Source organism: Xiphias gladius, chromosome 21, assembly GCF_016859285.1.
Source record: "Xiphias gladius isolate SHS-SW01 ecotype Sanya breed wild chromosome 21, ASM1685928v1, whole genome shotgun sequence".
Taxonomy (NCBI): Eukaryota; Metazoa; Chordata; class Actinopteri; order Istiophoriformes; family Xiphiidae; genus Xiphias; species Xiphias gladius.
In genome coordinates this window covers 12,810,567-12,825,617 of record NC_053420.1, presented here as the reverse complement: position 1 = coordinate 12,825,617, position 15,051 = coordinate 12,810,567, and the positions used below count along the sequence as shown (strand labels likewise).

Genomic DNA, 15,051 nt, shown 5'->3' with positions numbered 1-15,051 from the left:
GGCCAGATAAACTCTTAATAGTGTGCATGATCATATTTATTTACTAAGGACAATAGTAATGTTTGCATATAAGGGTTAGGTATGTTAGGGAAAGGAAAGAATATGTGCTGTGTGACTGGTGTGTGTCCAGTCTAGGATAAAAATTTATTTGTGCAAAAGAGCTAAAAGGATGCATAAAATACTGGATCGAAATGGGACATCAAAGTAGAACTGCTGTCAGTTCACTATGTTTGTCTCCAGCTGTCTAAACTTACCTGGCTGCGGAGCACAGATGGGTGCAAGTTAAAGGGAAGGTGAGCCGTGGAGCTGGCTGGTGGGGCCTGATTGCTGGAAGTAGTTTTATGTTGTGGTCTAACAGTGTCACTGCACTCACTGCAGTCAAAGTTGCTCTTCCACACCATTACCTGTAGGTTGAATATAAATTGTTGTTTATTCTAAAACAATACACCAAAGTCGAATGACCAACAATTTTATAAACAAAAAATGAAATGTGCTATATAAATACAGTTTTACTTTCTCTTTTACAAGTTCTTAATTCATTGTAGTCTCCTTTCATAAATTGTAAATATACACTATCAGCAGGAGGACGGCACATGATATGGACCTTTGCCTACCAAAACATAAGCAAGCCATTCAGCTTGGTTACATCTGGTTCAATGTTTTGGGATCAGTTAGAAGAATCAAACATCACCTGTTCATCAGAGCCTCCAGAGGCAAAGTACTCTCCTGTCCTGGAGAAGGCCACACAGGTCACTGGACCCTGGTATAAAGGAAAGAGAAACAGAGAGATTGAGAACTGAGGTGATAAAACAGTGAAATCACATCCCATTTTTTCATTATCTTTATTACAAAGACAAGCATCCTGAAAACGTTTAGCTGCAGCTGTTTTTCAAGTGGAAAAGAAAATCAATGTCATTGTTGCTATGAACCACTGAGTTCCAAAACACAGTTCCAAAACAAATCCCAATGAACAAAAACACAACGAGCATGGCAAGATCCATCCTGCGCAAATCTCACGACGCGGGCTAAAATCAATTGTCAAATAACTGATGAGTCAATTGACAGATTTGTCAACAGTAACTAATTTGATAACTGCTCGACTGTTTAAATCATTTTTCAAGTATAAATGACAAACATTATTTATGTATTTGCTGCTTGTCTTTGTCTTAAGTAATGACATTCTTAATATTTTTGGGTTTTGGACTGTTGGTCACACAAAACATGCAACTTAAAAATGTAACCTTGAGCTTCAGAAAATCAGGAAATCATTTTTTCTTTAACCAGTTTTTGACATTTTATAGACTAAATGATTAGCCACAGCGCTAAAAAATGAAACCATCCTTGTGAAAGTGGAGCTGTCTATGGGTTGAATTCAGTCCATTCATTCATTCATTTTCAGACCTTACACAGGGTAATTTGGATTAATATGAACAATTAAATATTTTTCTTCTGCCAATAAATATACAGTAGCTGCAGTGAGAATGTAGGTGTTAATTTAAAACATACAAGAAAGTAAGCACTATATAATTTAACAAAATACAGAATAAAAAAATAAAATATGTATTCCAAACACAGTTTTTTCAAAAGTTATATATAACATACAATGACAGGATGAGACCTGAAGAGGATCAAGTGGGGGTTTTTTTGTGTCTGTGGCTCATAACATTTAGGAAACACTTTTCTTCTTTAAACAATCTGAGGAAACAAAACTTGTTCAGAACAGAAGCTCCTAAAGTTTGCGTGTATGTGTGTTTGTGTGTTTGTGTGTGTGTGTGTGTGTGTGTGTGTGTGTGTGTGTGTGTGTGTGTGTGTGTGTGTGTGCGTGTGCGTGTGCGTGTGTGTGTGTGTGTGTATGTGTGGAGGAGGAGGGTGGGTGTGTGGGGCTTTAGCAGAGCAATCAATAACAGAAAGCGGAGACTCAGGTGGGGTGAGGTCACACATCGTCAGAGCCAAAAAGGACCACCTGGGGATGTCAGGAGTTTGATGTGTGTGTGTGTGTGTGTGTGTGTGTGCGCGCGCGTGTGTGTGGTTGAGTATGTGTGCTCAGGTCTGCAGCGCAGACAGGATCCAGATTTAAAAACTCAGAAATCACACTCTCTCTCCTGTTTTATTCTTTTCTCTAGCTCACAATGCAAAATGGGGTCAACGTTTACAGCCTGAGCCCTCTGACTGTGTTCAAAAAGAAGATGAAGGACAGAGCAAACAAAAGAAAAGGAAAGAATCAGACAGGGACGCTGCTGGGAAGAAAAAAGAAGCTGTGTCCTGTGGCTGGCACCCAGACAGGCTGGTTTGGGTGAGGAATGGTTTCCCAGAAGCACCTGAGAGAAGCAGACAGTGTCACTATGGCAACGCGACAGCCTGACAGACAGCATGTTCTGTCTCTGCTCTGACTAATGCCTGGTGCCAGGCTGGCACTTGCCATGGCCAGACACACACACACAGACACACAGACACACACGCAGACACACGCACCCACACACACACACACACACACACACACACACACACACACACACACACACACACGCACACTTTCTGACAGGGCAATGAACCTACCTGGCACATTTTATGTACTGATAAATGAATAGGGATTGCAGAAACCAGACAGGCCCCACATGGTGCTCTCCACAAACTTATGACTAACAAAAAGGATTACATGCTTGTACTAGTTTTACTGCGTTATTTCTTTAAAATATACCTCTAAGAGCAGTTATAAATACTTATATTTATCACTGATCCACATGAAATAATGTCTCTTAGTCCACGTTGTTCTAAAACTGTAATGATGCACTCCTGTAATGCTTCTAAAATAATAATAATTTATAAGGAAATTTTTAATTTACACGAGTGTAAAAAAGACAGATTATGAATGTCTCCAATTACAGTTTAGAAAGGAGATATACAGAAAATGAACAAAGAGCACCAGTATCACGATCAGTACATTGTATCAACCAATACTTTATATCACTACTAAAGTGTACTTATCAGAATTGGTATTGGGGATAGACGGGATAAGTGCATTATAGCTGAAACAGTTAGCTGATTAATTGATAAGTCGATCAACAGAAAGATAGTATTTTGATAGCCGATTAATTGTTTTTAATCATTTTGCAAACGAAAATAGTGAAAAAATACTAAACATTCTCTCCTTCCAAGCTCTCAGATGAGAGTATTTACTCCTTTTTTGTGATGTGTCATTGTAAATTTAATATCTTTTTTTTTTTGATCAACAGTCTAAAAAATAGATATCTTAAGATGCTACCTTGGGCTATGTGAAGTTGCAATGGGCAATTTTTCACGTTTTTTTGACATTTTATGCACTAATAATTAATGGGAGATTAAATCTGTAACGAAAATAATTGTTACTTGCAACCCTAAAGTGCATCACTACACATCTGGTCTTTGGACTTCAAGATATGTGTTCTGTGTAGTTCTTTATCAAAATTCCCTTTTCTCATCCTGTAAACACATATTACACATATTGCACTCAGGAGTATTTTAAGATTCCAACCCATAAAATCTGATCATAGATTTTCAGATGTTAACTGTAGAAACCTACATTTCTCCTTTAACTAGCGTTAGCGCCAGTAATGTGATGAAGGTTTATATGTGAGCGTCGGCTTCCAACAACACATCACCAACACCATCAGCATCGTTGACAAAAAGTGAACGTATATATAACAAAACTCCTTTGTAATAGGTGATGGAGGAGGTAAAGTGATGTTCTCTTCCTCAGAAAGACTCGTTCCACATACACTACCAAAAAGAACCGCTGGAAAACAATGAAAATTCCCTGACCGCCACACATATTCAGAAACTTATCTTTGTATCATCACAATTTGATAATAAAAGTATCACAATAAAAATTTAAGTTAAGACAATCTATATTTTCTCATTATTTTTGTACCATTCGTGTGCAAGACATTGGCCTGATCATCCAGAGAAAGACTTATGTGCACATGTGCTACGGGCCCAAAAATGCAGAAAAAGAATGAAGATGGGGCAAATTTCAATGGAATGAACGGATGATGTTCTCCTGCAGAGTTTAAATTCACAGTTTCACACCACGACACATTCTATGTATCTTCCTTACTCAAAAATAGATCTGCAGAAATGAATTTTGGTAGAATTTGATACCCATGGTTCAAACTGTTTTCATCCATGTTTGCTTGCTAGAAGTCCTCTTCTACCTTGCTGTAATTGGCGCATTGCAGTGTATGTCTTAGCATGTTACTGCCGACAACTGCTAATCAGTGAAAGAGCATGAATCCATTGGCAGGACTGTGAAACACAACACCCACTTGCGCCATGTATACACGTGCATATGTAGTGCATGTGAATGAAGCACAAACAGGGCCACCTCTTAAAAACATTGCTCTACTTAATGGTCCAGAGGGACATTTACTGCATACATGTAGTTGAATAAAGGCTCTCAGTGTCTATTTTATTTTGTCATTGCTAATTTTTATTTTTCTAAAATCAAGTCTAAACTGACATTATGTCCCACCCTATAACCACCTTTAAGCAGGAGTGCATTAAAGTATGTAAAAACACTAGCATCTCATCTATTTCATGGGGGTCTTTAAAAGCTAAAATGTACTTATGAATCAAGTTGAAGATGTGCTTCATAAAAAGTTTCGGATCACCACAAATGAAAGTCGGTTGTTGTAGAGAGTGACAGAGACAGATTAACCTAATTTAACGTGATTCTACCCAGTCAGGTAAGGTCCTCCTAAGGCATCGGAAACAACACGTTTATCAGATCCAACAGCAAAACACTCCTTCAGAGCCCTCGCGTGTTTTCACAAACATTACATGCACATAGGCCTCCACTCATACAAGCGGACACATAAACACACACAAACCCACATACCCACACTGAACAGATTGGGGTTTCGTCCATCTCTAGCTATAAGATTGGAGTGACAATTAACACCCTGTGTGCTCCCAGCACCAACATACTGGTGGAGTTGCCACCGAGCCAAAAAGAACAACAACAAAAACAGAGACACAGTGCAGGAGATGACAAATTTGGAGGTGTGAAGAGAGAAGGGGAAAAGAGCTTTTTTTTTATTGAGAAAGAGAAGACTCTTGGCAAACGACTGGAGAGTAGCACAGGTGACACAGAAAAAAAAGACTGAACAAGAATGAGAGACAGGCAACGTATACAGAGGGATAGATAAACAGACAGACCACATGTGGTACTGGCAAGCCACTGATTTCCACAACTAGCCAGCAAGCCAGTTCATCAGCTGTTCAAACAAACTGATACAGTCAGTGAGCCGTCCAGCCAACTAGTCCGGCCAGCCAAAATGTGAGTACATCAGATATAAGAGAAAGGGAGGAAGTAGGAGCAAATAGAGAAGGAAACAGAGGACAATGATGGTGGCAACACTAGAACATCCCTAGAGCACATGAGGACATAGAGAGAGGCACGTTAAAGTCAAAGAAAAAGGACGGGACGGAAAAAGAGAGGAGGATGAAGAGAAGAAGAGGAGGAGAGGATCCAGAAGAACGGAGGCCGAAACACAGTTCTCTTTCCTTCCAACAACCCTGAGATGAGTCATCATGAGTGGGCTGCCTGCTCGCCTGGCAAGTACTAAAATACACCACATACAAAAAAGGCATCATACGCACACACTCGCATACATACACACTTCACAGAATCAAACTTGCACAATGGAGGTGTCAAACACACTCACGCATAAATGTGCACACCAAACCCTACACACACACACACACACACACACACACACACACACACACACACACACACACACACACACACACACACACACACACACAGGAACGGCAGAGTAGACTACAGACATGACCTATCGTGATCATGACCGGGTAAACTGCACAGTTAGGCCTGTAGGATATCCAAACAGTATTTGTGTGTGTGTGTCTGTGTGTGTGTGTCTACCTGGTGTCCATGCAGTGTATACAGTAGCTTGCCCTCTACAAGGTCCAGTATCTTCACGGTGGAATCGCTGGACGCAGTGATGAGGAAATTACCAGCCGAGTGGAAAGACAAGCTGTTCACCACACCACTGTGGACTGGAAAACACACAAACACACACACACATTTTATAACTGACTGTATGCAATTTAAGTCTAAAAGTCTTAAAAATCACATCAGTTGTATTTTGCAGTTTTACAAATTCACTTTTTCTGCCTGTGAAATAACTTGGAATCATTAAACATCATTATGATCAAAATGACAACAATGACAATAAAAATGATTATGACTAGGACAGCATCTCATGATTATTTTCATTAAAAATTAATCTGCCAGTTATTTTTTCGATTAAGTTTTAAAAAACTCAGTCCAGCAACGGTCCAAAATCCAAAAATATTTAATTTACTGTTAGAAAAACAGCAAAATTCTCATGACAACATGGCATCATGAAATATTTGGTATTTTTGTGTGAAAAAATAACTTAAATGATTTATCAGTTATCAAAATAGTTGCAGATTAATTTTCTTTCAAACATCTAATCGGTTAACCAACTAATCGTTGCAGCCCTAATTATACTACTGTTATTGGGATACTGCACCAGCATTTTGAGACAAAGTATTATATATCTAATGTCAAATAAAAATATTACGGAAATATATTGTTTGTCATACTTATCCTTAAGTAATTCTATACTTTATTGATTCTAGCAGGGTAATTTGTTTCCCTTTTCATCTCTTCACAGGAATCAGAGGACCAGGTCACTTATATCCACCACCTCAGGTGCTGTTACGAGCAGAGTGTCTCGCTCATGTACACTTCTGCAGACCAGATGCTTGCTAACATGTTTGCCTCAATCCCACTGTTGCACAACACGCTGCCCCAGTTGCCGTGTACTTTGAGAATGGCTTACCACCAGGTTTACATTAGCACATATCATTACGTCAAGTATTGTAAGCTATGGCAAGCCATCAAAACTTCTCCCAGACTTGAAATTATTCTAACGTGTTGAATGGGTTCCTGATGGAGATAAAATGAGGACCGCAGCAGACATTTGATAAGCGACATGGTCCCTCTGCTGGCTGCAACATGCTATGACACATATGAGACATACTGGTACCTCTCGCTGCATGAAGAGCCTGAAAAGCTGCAACTAAGTATACTGAGAGCAGGGGGAATATAGTCTCTGATATGGCTTAGGTCCATGCAAGGATACAGAGCAAGGTAAACATCCCCAACAAACACAATACCAGTTGAATTAACCACCCAACAGCAAGCTAAGACAGCTAAAAGACAACTAATCATACTGTAGCTTACTAACTATTCATACATGACCCCTTCAAGAGGCAGTATTTAATGGCTTTTAGGAGGTTTAAACCTTAAATTTTACTCATTTACCTTCCATTGTTTGTGATTATTAATAATTCCCATGGTTGTCTAACAGTAGCCACACCACATTTTAACCACAATTTAACACTTTCAGCTGGCTAAAAAGGTAATTAACTATAGCTTGTACAGTGCAGCACTGTGGAGAGAAGAGGAAAGCAGAGGAGAGGAGAAGCTTTTATCTTCATGCTCAGTCTCCTCAGACAGATGTGATTATCCATTATTAGATCTCACGATTTTAAATCCATTTAAGAGAGCTGATTAGAACAATCAGACTGAGTAGCAGACTGACAAAAAAGGCATCAGCATTTGCTTTATTGAATATGCAAGAAATCATGAATCTAATCACGAGCTTTAAAGCTTAATTTGATCTTTTCTGTTATTTCAGTTATTTTTTTGTAAACCTCAGCTGTATTTTCCACTGTGTTTGTGAGGCTTTAGCTGTATTGCAGAGTGCCCCCCTTCTGCTGTAGTATATATTAAAAGTCTGTAAATGTTTAAATGTCAAACATTAATATATCAGGTATAACACATCAGGGTTGGCTAAACTGAGAGCCTTGAAGCAAAACATGTAGCAAATGCACATCTTTAAGGTTGATTTTGTTGTCATTTAGTAAAGCAAATAAAAGCCTTGTATCAAAGCTACAAATATGCAGTGATTAACTGCAAACTATGGTTTTAGTGTAGCAAAAGACTTCATCGTAAACTAAATACTACCATTATATGGTTTTCAGATGTCTTTACCTTGGTAGTGTTGTAGCATCTTATGGGATCTGATGTCCCAAACCTTAACAGAGTTGTCGGTACTGGCAGCAGCAATGCAAGTTCCACTGGGATGGAAGTCCACAAGGTTTGCATAACTTGGGAGAACGATAAAACATGAAATTTAATGAAGTGAGGCGTTTGGTCGAGCTTTTACGGTACTTAAAATTAATTATTCCAGGGAGTTCCAATTTTGGTCTGGACCTCTGTTCTAAAATATAGCTGGGAAACAACCACTAGAAAAAATTTTGACTATTTTGAATATTTGTTTTACACAATTTAATGAAAATTCAAAAACATTTTAGGCTTTTAGATGATACTTTAGTAAAACCTTTAAATGAGTGAGTAGTTATTCAGTGCCATTGTCATTAGGATTTTAACAAGGGGACACATAATTATGGGACCTGTCACGTTTTTCTGTTGTTGTTACTGAAACATGACAGTAAATTTAGGTCTATTTTCTGAGATTATCTGTTACGTTCCAAGTCCTGATTCAATTTAAAAAAAAAAGCAACAACAATGAAATCATCTAAAATGATCATATTGCTCAACATCCACCACACCAATAACATTACATTACCTACAGTACATAATGCTATAACTCCTATACATTTACAAAGATACCAGGGGAAAAACAAACACAGAATATGGATTCTGCTTAGTCTCTTCAGTCACTGCAGTTCTTTCTCGCACACACACTTCAATATGCATTGGGCTGGTCTCAAGTGCTCACCCAGCATGTTCATAGAACGAATGAATACACTCTCTGCTGTTCTTGTCCCACAGCTTTATAGTCTTATCATCACTGGATGACACAATCAAACGATTGTCTGGAGAAAACCTGCAAGAAATATTTATTTGTAAATCTGACATGAATTCATTTAAGTTTTAAAACAATTCAGAAATGTAAAGCACTTTTGTATTTGTAAATGTAAAGGCAACAAACACAACAAACAACAGAATAAGCCAAAATATCTGCAGCACCAATTGATATCTAAGTGTGAAAACTGCATGTAGTGAAGGTGTGTATGCTTCATACTTAGCACAGCGGACCCAGTTGATGTGTTGGTTGAGAGAGAACAGGAACTTTTGCCTGTGTACCGTCCACACTTTGATGGTCTTGTCATCAGAGGCTGTGACCAGAGTCTGTCCATCACCAGAAAAGTTAACACTGCGAACGGTAGCCGTGTGAGCCCTGAAAACTGTTGACTCAGCCTTCCTGTACACACACGCAAGCACCCAGACAACACTAAAGTTTTAGACAACAATCAAAACCAGCGAGCATCCTGCAATCTGCAATGTGCCTTCCTGCGTGCTGGCAGGTGATAAAGTGTATTCAGCAAAACTGTCGAGTCTTGTTGCTTTAATGAGTCAGCACCATTGTGGTAGCTTTCTAACAGATAACAGAAAAGGTTCCAACAAAAAAAAAAAAAAAAACTTACATGCTGGGCACCCAAAGACGTACAGTCTTGTCTCTGGACGCAGAGGCCACCAGGTGGCCAGAGGGAGAAAACTGAACAGAAATGACAGCATCTTTGTGCCCATCAAAGCGATACGCTCGCATCTGAGGTTTCATGTTCCAGATCATGACACAGGAGTCCATGGAGCCTGTGGCTGGTGGAGGAGGCACAGGTGAGTGAAGTAAACACACAGTGTATCACCCCAGAAAGCATGACATTATAGAAAATAATAATTAAAGACTACAGTGATGCATATGCCATAGGTAGGCAAACATGAAGACAGAGAAAAAAAAGCAGTAGCTGTTACCGATCTGTTTCATGTTGCAGCTGAAGTCCACACTTGTCACAGTGTCCCTGTGACCCTTGAAATGTCTCTCTAGGGTTGGATCAGACTACATGGACAAAGAGACAGAGAGACTGTTTGCAGCAGTAACATATTAAACCCAGTGAAAACTTTGTTTCAAATCCTACGTTTTCTATAATGTGCATGACTAAATAAGCAACATTCACAGTTCAAAATGTGAAAAAAAAAAATAAAAAATTACCTTTGGGTATCATTTATTAAAGGTTTAACAATCAGAAACTGCTAATGTGCTTCATTAGAACTGTGTGGGTGGGTGGATGACCTTATAATTGTCATAAATAGCTAAAAAGTGACGACATTGTCTGGAATGAGGTAAGAGACTGTACAGCTATCTGTACTCTGTTTTCAATACAGCTTGTCAGCAAGAAATGCAGTAAAGCCGGTAAAATACACGTACTGATGACTGCGAATCCAGCATCATAATGTATATTACGTAGCCAGCATGTAGCATTTTGACATGTCACAGTAGGAAAAGCACAGGTGTAAATAATAAAGTGATTGATGTATGCATTCTATCAGCTGCCTCATTTCCATGGTCCTGGTATTGTTCCTGCTGGCTCACTATCACGCTGCCATTGCTTACTGGGAGTCATTGTTAATGTTATTAACACCTGGGCTTTTACTACTATGAAAAGTCAAAATGATCCCTTTATATTCAGGTAATGTATATGTCTGTCTGTAGAGCACTAACGCCTCATGTGGTAGTATGGTTGACGCTTTGGTCTTTTCATCCTCTGGTGCCACGGTATCTGTCGGGTCACAAAATCGGTAAACTCAGATCACTGTTATAAAGATTTGTAACCTCCATCTAGATACCATAGTATTTAGAGTCACAGTCTCCTGACGTGAACAAAAATCCGTGGGTAAATCTTAAACATGCTGTGTGTACAAAACATCCTAAAAATATCAGAGAACTTGAAGTTCTTGCCAAGGAAGAGTGGGTGAAAATTTGAAAAATCAAGAGGAGAAATACTCTTTGCCTGTTCAAAAAAAGTCTTTGCAAACTGTGATACCTGCCAAAGGGGGGGGGGGGGGGGGGGTTAAGTACTGATTTAGCAGGTTGCCCAAACTTTTGCACATGCCAGAATTAGTTTCATTTAAAAAAAATATATTTTTTAAGTTCCTGAAATAAAAAGAAACAGCACATTAACATTTGAAGAAAGGGTCTTTTTTAATTTGCTGTTTGCTACTGGGTTCTAGTTACGTCTTTTCACTTAAAAAAGTTTGAAGCACTACAGCCGTGGAGTGGCGCTGTTTCGCAGTGTAGCCTACTTGTTCCTGGACTCCGAAGGATGTTTAAACTCCAGGGAAACCAACAAATTAAAACTCATGTTGAAGCTACCAGCGAAGCTGATTTCAATCATTCTTAGTGTTTGAATACGAGAAATTAACATGTAGTGATGCCTTATTTTGTCTCCAGTCCAGAGTTGTTCTGGTATAAACGATTTCAAACAAGGAAATGCGTCAAAATAAAGGGTGGTGCCCTGTATTGTGCCTGTCAGGCACCAGTTCCTGATATAAGCCGCCACCAACAATCTCCGCCTGTCAAATTAGCTATTCCGGGTATTTTGTTTGAAAAAAATGAAACCAATGTGGCACAAGTTGGGCCTTGTTTTTTTTAAACCCATTTTAAAATGCCAGACGTAAAAGCGGCTGGACGCGAATAGCTGCCTGAGAAGCCAAACTCGGGGTATAATATCTCCACTACCTCAGTTACCAAGGAGACGTGAACTGTGGCGCTAGTCACAGCTAGCCGTTATACTAGCCGTTATACTAGCCGTTAAGCTGGACTTTCGGTACCGCATGTTTTTGTGAAAGGGAACATTTCTGACATGGCAGAGCTGCATATTATCGGCCAGATCGTCGGGGCCAGTGGTTTCCCGCAGAACAGCCTATTTTGCAAATGGGGAGTTCATACGGGAGGAGCATGGCGTCTTCTGTCCGGGCTGAAGGAGGGTCAGACCCAGGTGGATATCCCCCAAACCGGAGACGTGGCGTACTGGAGCCACCCGATCGATCTGCACTACGCAACCAAGGGACTTCAAGGCTGGCCGAAGCTTCACCTCCAAGTGTGGCACCAGGACTCCTTCGGACGCTGCCAGTTGTCCGGATACGGGTACTGCCACGTCCCGTCTAGCCCCGGACATCACCGGATAAGCTGCGTGACCTGGAGGCCGCTCGGCTCCTGGCAAGAGCAGCTGGCGCAAATGTTTGTCGGCGGAGGACCCCAGCTTCGCAGCCCGGACCTCGTATACAGCGGGGCGGACAGATACAGACTACACACCGAAGCCATGGGGACTGTGGAGCTGGAGCTAGGCGTTATCATGAGACACTTTGACAAATATGGCGTCGAGAGTTAACACAGTTAAAATGAAAAGGACTTTAGAAAAATTGTGACGGATTGTATATTTTGCGGGCGGAGGTCTATCTTGTTTTTAGCAAAACTTTGTACGTTTTTTTTAAATCGCGTTTGTGTTTTTATATTTTAGATGTATGTAAATTAAAAAAAAAAAAAAAAAAAAACATCATAACGAAGCTGGTTCCACATTTGTTTCACTTTCCAGAGCAAATCAAAAAATAACCAAAATAAACCAAATAAATGAATAAAAACAATACGGAGATTGATCAATAATGAAAACAATCAATGCATACATAAATAGGAAAATTCACAATTATGCATCCTACGTAATTACCTGGAAAGTTCTTAAAATGTAATATTCAAATTGTCTTGGCCATACGTAACAAGACTTCCTGCAATGCAGTGAACTGCTAAGTACTCTCATATTTTGTTTTACTTGTTTTTGTTTTTATTGTAATTTTTTGTTTATTTGTGTACTAAAAAACTGAGCTTGATCTACAACCTTAAGCAATTTTATTTTGCTTGTGAGTGCAACTGTAGATTATTATATATTTTTCCAAATTTAAATTACTTTTTTTTTTTTTACCTTAATACTCCTCAACCTATAAACACAGGATGAAAATAGATGACTTAAGTTGTGGGCAGCTATGGAGACACACTTGATCAAAAAATGTATATCGATCTGATCTAAGGTGATGAATGTGTTTACAACTTCCACAGAGATCATCTTCGTGGGCAGCAAGATTTTAATCTATGTGATTAGCTAGGTTCCTCTCCTAAAGTTTGGTACACACAGTTTTCTGTATTTCACTTTTTTAATTAATATTTGCTCAACATTTGTACTGGCATCTTAGCAAGAATAGTTTCATGTGCATCCAGGGATTGGAAATGCTCCAGCAGACACCTGGCACTGTCTAAGGCAAAAATAATGTAAAACTAACCAAAAATGTCCTTTAGGAGTCCATGATTCTAACACATCTCCCACTTCACTACTCTATTCAGCACCATGCCAGTTTTCATGAATTGCACTCCACCCTACACCCCACTGCTCAAACTTGACAGAGATTCATGTCATGGGTGTTGGTCTGCTTTAAAAAAAACAAAAAACAAAACAATGATCACTACAAATATGAGAGGGAAATAATGTACCACATCTGTAGCTACAACCTAAGTATGACACCCTATCAGCGATACCCTAAGGTGATTAACCCGGGGCTTTTATTGCACCTGTGCAGACCTGCAACCTTTAAGATATTTTCTAAAACACACTTAACTATTTCCCCCATCAATTACAGATCCACCCTCTACTTCAAGACACTGCAGTCAGGCAACATACAACAAGGTTAAAATTAGCTCCATTTATGATTTATCCTTTGCTACACACAGCGCTAAGGCTAGAATAAATTCTGCTCAAAAAAAACTTCTCATATCTTGTCAAAAATATTAATTTATTGCTAAGTATCTACCGTTTTTGTCCTACTTTTAATAGTAATGAAGTAGTCAACGTGAAAATACTAATAAGAAACGTACTTCAGCTCGGCGGCTCAAGCAGCTACACTCACCAATGCAGAAGTCATCTTTCCTGATATCGTAGACGAACCACCGGTGAGAGCGACCCGTGTCTCTTCTGACCGTTACAACCGAAATATGACGGTGGTCTACTTCGTTATTACGATTTATGAGAATAACGACACCGTCCTGCTAGTTCACCGGTCGGCTAACGTTAGCTTACAGTTAGCCGGTAGCCGCTGACAACAACAAAGTTCAGTTTACGCGCCGCGATTGGGCGCTGAGCGCCTGGTCAGACTTCTTAAAGGGAAAGTTGGGCCGTTAACGTCTTGTGCCGACAAAAAATCGATGTCATACTGATAATGTTGAACGAGTATAAAGTAAGATAAAATACTGTACAGCTGCAAAAACAGGTTGATTAATCAATTAAACCATCCAGATAATCGAGCGCAGTTTTTCGTACGGGCCATTTTAAAAGCGTAGTTACGCACCGGCACCGCCAGGTGTCAGGAGTGTGCGACCTAATTGAGATCCTCTCCTTGCGGATGTAGCAGTTTGGGGAAATTTGATGTGGGAAAACAGAGTTATATATGAAATTGGTGCACAAAGTCCCTGAATAATATTGAAGGCGTGTCCTCAAGACCTCCCCTTAAGTGTAAACAGGGTCATTTTTCGCGCAAGCGGGATAAGCAAGAAGAAAATGTCTGATGGGCTTGATATTAGCCAGTAGTAAGTGCATTTACTTATGACTATACTTTGGCACAGTTTTGAGGTACGTATTTCATGCTGCTTTAAAAAAGATTTCCACTAAATGTTTGAGGGAAAAATTCAACTTTTTACTCTAATACATTTATCTGACAGCTTTTACTAGTTGCTTATAACTTATTGTGCATTGTTATAGCTTAAACTGCGCTTATAAAACGAGTGAAGTTGGCTCCACCTGACCCAGGTGGCAGAGCTGCTGCGCCCGTGTTAAAACCCCGTTCTTCACACCCTGTGTGCGATGTGTCATCATTTTTGTATGTTGAAAAACTATTGGCCCCAGAGTTGCTTTTAGGTAAAGCGATTTTACGCATAAACTTGGAAAAATCGCGACATATACAGTAGGCACAAAGCTGAAATAACGAAGATTTTGACTCAAGGATCTTCCTCAAGACAGGACTTCAAGATCGGTTAATATAGCAGGACCCACTTTAAGACGCTTGTCATGTCAGTAGATATCGTGCTTTGGTGATGCACATTGGCAAATTTT

The 15,051-nt window shown here is 39.5% G+C and overlaps 2 protein-coding genes across 6 annotated transcripts in view; one reads left to right on the top strand and one right to left on the bottom strand.

The window, feature by feature from the left end:
• The window catches only part of poc1a (POC1 centriolar protein A), a 53,129-nt gene extending 38,799 nt beyond the window's left edge, over positions 1–14,330 (bottom strand). The window contains exons 1-9 of one of the 4 annotated variants that reach the window (XM_040115537.1): positions 13,853–14,330; positions 9,875–9,959; positions 9,550–9,721; positions 9,147–9,326; positions 8,841–8,948; positions 8,090–8,205; positions 5,927–6,060; positions 692–760; positions 255–404 (exon numbers count right to left, since the gene is read on the bottom strand). In XM_040115537.1, the coding sequence (XP_039971471.1) occupies positions 255–404; positions 692–760; positions 5,927–6,060; positions 8,090–8,205; positions 8,841–8,948; positions 9,147–9,326; positions 9,550–9,721; positions 9,875–9,959; positions 13,853–13,867 (1,029 nt within the window). In that variant the 5' untranslated portion in view covers positions 13,868–14,330. Of the gene's footprint in view, positions 1–254; positions 405–691; positions 761–5,926; positions 6,061–8,089; positions 8,206–8,840; positions 8,949–9,146; positions 9,327–9,549; positions 9,722–9,874; positions 9,960–11,203; positions 11,379–11,849; positions 11,964–13,852 lie in introns of those variants that run through there. The other 3 variants (XM_040115534.1, XM_040115535.1, XM_040115536.1) reach the window with 3 other exon arrangements.
• b9d2 (B9 domain containing 2) lies at positions 10,557–12,311 on the top strand. 2 transcript variants are annotated; one of them, XM_040115538.1, is made up of 2 exons: positions 10,557–10,590; positions 11,771–12,311. In XM_040115538.1, exons 1-2 carry the CDS (start codon positions 10,572–10,574, stop codon positions 12,289–12,291), a joined length of 540 nt encoding a protein of 179 aa, XP_039971472.1. In that variant the 5' UTR covers positions 10,557–10,571; the 3' UTR covers positions 12,292–12,311. The 2 variants fall into 2 exon arrangements, with proteins under 2 accessions (XP_039971472.1, XP_039971473.1); XM_040115539.1 differs by lacking the exon at positions 10,557–10,590 and having other exon boundaries at positions 11,427–12,311.
• Positions 14,331–15,051: the final 721 nt, after the last annotated feature.